At 53.1% G+C, this 5,291-nt stretch overlaps 1 protein-coding gene across 1 annotated transcript; it reads left to right on the plus strand.

Moving 5' to 3' along the window:
* Positions 1 to 1,345: 1,345 nt before the first annotated feature.
* SNX1 (sorting nexin 1) lies at positions 1,346 to 5,178 on the plus strand (the record flags this gene model as incomplete). The annotated part of the gene is made up of 13 exons (XM_009879409.1): positions 1,346 to 1,448; positions 2,006 to 2,142; positions 2,335 to 2,401; positions 2,632 to 2,675; positions 2,814 to 2,955; positions 3,110 to 3,188; positions 3,383 to 3,458; positions 3,702 to 3,815; positions 3,934 to 4,027; positions 4,182 to 4,387; positions 4,520 to 4,663; positions 4,797 to 4,877; positions 5,107 to 5,178. Coding segments are annotated over 13 exons (1,359 nt in total), but the record flags the coding sequence as incomplete, so codon positions are not given.
* Positions 5,179 to 5,291: the final 113 nt, after the last annotated feature.

The following is a 5,291-nucleotide window of genomic DNA, read 5'->3' on the forward strand; positions in this document are numbered from 1 at the left end:
CCCCAAAATGAAAGAGGGAGGGGCGGGTGATGCCTCCGGGTCTTGTTCCTACAGGGTGCTCCTCCCGTCCTGAGAGCACCTGGAGGGCTTTGGAGCAGGTGGCCCAAGGGGTTGGGGAGCGGTGGCGCAAAGGATCGGGGAGCAGTGACCCAAAGGATTGGGGAGCAAGTGACCCAAAGGATTGGGGAGTGGTGGCCCAAAGGCTCAGGGAGCGGTGCCCAGTGTCACAGGCAGCTCCCTTGGCTGCAGGACTTCGAAGCAGCTCACACCAGGCCAGTCTCAGTTTCCCCAGGGTTATAACCTATTAATTCTTGCAGAACCCAAGCATCTGGAAGGTGTGTTGCTCTGTCCCTGCTCAGTATTTTCCTTAAGTCAGGGTTGGATTAGCTCATGAGCAGGGCCACCCCACTGGTTTGAAACCTGGTGGCATCCATGGTTTGGAAGACTCTGGGGAAAAGCCCCATCTTCTTTCCCCTGATGTCAGCTGTTGCCCCTTTGGTGTTGATGTGGTGCTCGCTGCCTTCAGTTTGGTTCTGGGGGATGAATCTCTTGGTGAGGGTGGTCACCAACACCTTGGCATGGTTGTGGTCTTGAACTTCTCAGGACATTTCTTCATTGAAGAGTCGGAGGATGGAGTCAGCAGCTTGCTGTTTCGTGGCAGAGGCAGCGTCCCCAAAGGGAGGAGTGCCAAAGCGTTACAGGCTTTCACGCAAATAAAAGCATCCCTTTGCTGAAGCTGGAGTTTGTTAAGCTAAAGCAGCTTATCGGGTGCTTAGCGGCCGTGTTGTTGAAGTAACTGTCATAACTAAATGCTTCCCTGTGAGCCAGTGGCTTTGTTTGCCTGCCTGCCCTTGAGCATTAGCAAAAACACTTTGTGGGAAGCGGGAGAGGCCGATAACGCTGGCCTTCGGTGGCTCGAAGCATTGGGATCAGACACAGAGGACTGGAGCCGAAGTTCACCAGTCTGTCAGTGAAGTTTAGATCCTTGTGTGGATCCTTTCGCCCTCAAACAGGGGAGGACTTGCCATCAAATGGTGCTGGTGTCTTATGTACCTGAGGACTCGAGCCCAGCTTGACGAGGAGCTCTGTTAGCACCGCTTTACTCCCCCGGGAGACGCCATTTCCTTGCCAAGGAGCCGGTTGGTCTGGCGTTGCTGCTAATAGTGCTCCATTTACTGGCTGTCAAAGCCCCGCTCTGTTCTCTGCAGCAGCGCTGAATAATAGTGCTTGCTGTCCCGTCCTCGCTCAGGATAACTCGTGCTCGCTTGTCTGCCTGCAAAATGAGTGAGGGTTCCTCCTGTGGCATAACTGACCTTTTCGCTTAAGTGCTTTAATTCTCTTGCAGAGCAATCCCACACCGCAGAAACGAGAATTTCTTCTTGCTGTGAGCAGCACCTCCAAAGAGAACGGGGTTCGCGTAGAGCAAGATGACCAGGACTTATTTGCAGGTGGGTGTTCGTTTGGGGCTTTCAGAAGTTGAAGCCTCAGAGAGTTTTGTTTTGCAGCATGACACGCAGGTCACGGATATTCCCGGACTATCACGGGTCCTTATCTCAAACTCGTGTTCTTGTCTTCCCAAGTGCTCTTGTCTGCTTGAGTGGTGTTTTTTTAGGAAGGTCGGAGGAGCCTCCTCCAGGTCTCGAGCTTAATCATGTGGCAGGATTAACCATTTGAAAGCCGGAGGGGATTAAAGCTCGGCGTTAGCTGCTCTAGCACACAGTAAGGAGGCAATGCCTGGAGCCTTCTAGAATGAGGAGCTCGTTGGATTAACTCGATGTTCTCCGGCAGGACCGATCAAATGCTCTTCTTGCAGCAGAGATGCGTCAAGGTGTGCAGCAAAGACGCATCAAGTTGTGCTCTTCCCACGTGCTTACAGGCATCCTCCCTGTTGGGTTTTTGTTTTGCAAATTATTGTTACTCTCTAGATCCTGTGGACCAGGCTGAGGATTTGAAAGTGCCATTTCTAGGAACCTAAAGGCTGACCCTTGCAAACTTCTCTCAACAGATGCCACCGTTGAGTTGTCTCTAGACAGCAGCACACAGAACAACCAGAAGAAGGAACCGGCCAAAGCATCTGATTCTGCACCCTCGTTAGAAGTAGCAGCAAGCTCTTCGAGAAACTCTCCAAAGAGCTACGAGGAGGTGAGACTTTCTCCGAGAAACACTCTCCTGGGTGGACTGGCTCTGTAGAACGGCCTCAGCCAGACCAAAGTGCCAAAAAAACCTCGGCAGCACGATGAGCTCATGGTAGCGTGTGGCACTTCTGTGATTTGGGGTGGTTTGAAGACTGGCCTTTTAGTTTTAGTCTCCACTGTGTGCTTCCTCTTCAAACAGCTGGAAGAAGAGGAGCAGGAGGACAAATTCGACCTGACCGTAGGAGTGAGCGACCCGGAGAAAGTTGGTGAGTTCAACATTCCCGGGGTAACTTACTCCAAGTCTTCATGTAGAAGAAATGAAGTTTCACCACATGAAATGCTTGGCTTGCAAACGAGCAGGTTCTGGAAAGCTGAGGAGCCACAGCGAGTTTGGTTTTTTTGGGGGGAGGAGGGTGAAATGTGATGCTTGCAGTAGCTGGTAAACAGGGGATTTCTGTGTCGTCTGCTATTGACGTCTCACTTCTTTTTCCTGCAGGGGACGGCATGAACGCATACGTAGCCTACAAAGTGTCGACGCAGGTAGGTCTGAGGCAGGGGTGCCGTTATTTTCCGTGCTTGCAGGCAGTGGGTAGAGCTAGCAAGGCCTCGTGCGCTGAGGTGAGCTTCCCCAGGCGAGTTCAATCCAAGTCTTGACTCTTTTTATTTCCCCCTCCCCAGACGAGCATGCCGATGTTCAGGAGCAAGCAATTTTCTGTGAAAAGAAGGTTCAGTGACTTCCTGGGGCTTTATGAGAAGCTGTCGGAGAAGCACGCCCAGAATGGGTTCATCGTCCCTCCGCCACCTGAGAAGAGCCTCATCGGTGAGTTGGGGGGACGCGGAGCTTCAGGCCCAAAGGAACAGGCACGGAAGATAAAAGCCGGGTGCTGCAGCGCAGACAAAACTCCAGTTCCTTGTGTGGAGCTCTGGGCTTCTTGAGCCTTGTTGGAGTTTTTCCTACCTTCCCTCTCTGCTAGGAATGACTAAAGTGAAAGTTGGGAAAGAAGACTCCTCTTCAGCGGAGTTCCTAGAAAAACGACGGGCTGCTCTAGAGAGGTACGTGCCCCAACCGCTGTCCCCTCGTGCCTCTGGAAGGTCAGACCAGCTGTGCTCTCCTCCCTGAATGTCCTTATTAAAAGATCTCTTGGCGCATGTCGAGTAACTTTTGGAGTAAATGACAAGCACGTGGCGGCTCCCAGCCAGGTTTGCTGTGAGCGAAGTAACTCTTGGCGTGTTCCTTCCCCCTCCAGGTACCTCCGGAGGGTGGTGAGCCATCCGACGATGCTGCAGGACCCAGACGTGAGAGAGTTCTTGGAAAAGGAGGAGGTCAGTAGCAGGGAATAATGTAGCAGTTACGGGGCCATGGTGCTTCAAAGCTCAGTGACAAGTTTCTTCATGGGAAGGGTTCTCAAGCCCTGGAAGAGGCTGCCCAGGGCAGTGGTGGAGTCGCCACCCCCTGGAGGTATCCAGAAGCTGGCCTGGGGTCCCTCCACCAACTTCTTCACTGCAGAGTTGTTTCACTTATTCTCTCTTCTTGTGAAGCAAACTTTTGTTCCTCTTTCTTCATAGCTCCCACGAGCGGTTGGCACCCAGACCCTGAGCGGAGCAGGAATACTGAAGATGTTTAACAAAGCTACGGACGCCGTCAGCAAAATGACCATCAAGATGAACGAATCGGACATAGTAAGTAGGAAGACACCTCCGGGATGTCCTCATCCTCGCTCCGACCTCTCCTCACCTCAGGCTTTGGGCACGAGGTTGATGGGAACATCATCTGGAGCTCGGTTTTTCTCCATTTCAGTGGTTCGAGGAGAAGCTGCAGGAGGTGGAGTGCGAGGACCAGCGGCTGCGGAAGCTGCACGCTGTCGTCGAAACACTGGTGAACCACAGGAAAGGTAACAAGCTCGGTGCTGTGGGGCGGTTTGAAGGTCACAAGTGGCACTGGGCATCCTTGCAGGTTCTTCTGAGAGGGAAGATCTGACGGTGACATCTCCTTGGGCTGAACTTCTCGGTGGTGGTGGACAGCTTCTCTTGGTTTCCCTTCATTAGAGCTAGCGTTGAACACAGCACTTTTCGCCAAGAGCCTGGCCATGCTGGGCAGCTCAGAGGACAACACAGCCCTGTCACGAGCGCTGTCCCAGCTGGCTGAGGTGGAGGAAAAGATCGAACAGCTCCACCAGGAACAGGCTAATAATGACTTCTTCCTCCTGGCCGAGCTTCTGGGAGACTACATCCGCCTCCTCTCAGTCGTAAGGGTGAGTTGGTTGACTTTGCGTCTGGGCTCCTTCACTGGTAGAGCGGTCCACGTTCTGACATGAGTCTGGCACCTCGTTGATTGGTAAAAGCACCGTCAGCGGCAGAGCTCGGCCTCTCCTCTTCCCTTCCAGGGTGCCTTTGACCAACGCATGAAGACCTGGCAGCGGTGGCAGGATGCTCAGACCATGCTGCAGAAGAAGAGGGAGATGGAGGCCAGGCTGCTGTGGGCCAACAAACCGGAGAAGCTGCAGCAGGCCAAAGATGAGATCTCGGAGGTAGGAAGGGAGGAATCCCTGGGCTGCTCTGCTTGAGCTGCTTCGCTCCCAAGGAGACCTTTTGAGAAGGAGACCTGAGCTGAAGAGAGAGCTGCTTTTACCCCCAGAGACAGCGCACTTCCTCTCTCCGCAGTGGGAATCCCGTGTGACGCAGTATGAAAGAGATTTTGAACGGATTTCTGCTGTCATCCGCAAGGAAGTGATACGGTTTGAGGTGCGTTTGGCCCAGGCAAAACTCTCTGAGCTGGGTTGGCCTTGGTGCAAAAAAAGGGGGAGGCTTCTCTGCGGAGGAGCGTTGTCCCTTCGAATGAGGGCAGGTGGGTGAAGGTGCTCTGGAGGAGAGCTTTGTGGGGCCTCAAGAGGAACAGAAAAATCCTGGTGGTTTCTCCTTCCTCCCTGCAGAAGGTTTTGATTCCTTCAGCTTCGTTTACCTTCTTTTGCAGAAAGAGAAATCCAAGGACTTTAGAAACCACGTCATGAAATACCTGGAGACGTTATTAAACTCGCAGCAGCAGGTGAGGAGCCCCAAACAGGGTTTTGCCACACATGAGTCCCTTCCCTGGGCTGGAGCAGGGGAAAACCCACCTCTTTGCTAACTCTTCTTTTGTCCTGCTGGAGGGATTTTCCC

The sequence above is a fragment of the Apaloderma vittatum genome, unplaced genomic scaffold (assembly GCF_000703405.1).
Source record: "Apaloderma vittatum isolate BGI_N311 unplaced genomic scaffold, ASM70340v1 Scaffold42040, whole genome shotgun sequence".
Taxonomy (NCBI): domain Eukaryota; kingdom Metazoa; phylum Chordata; class Aves; order Trogoniformes; family Trogonidae; genus Apaloderma; species Apaloderma vittatum.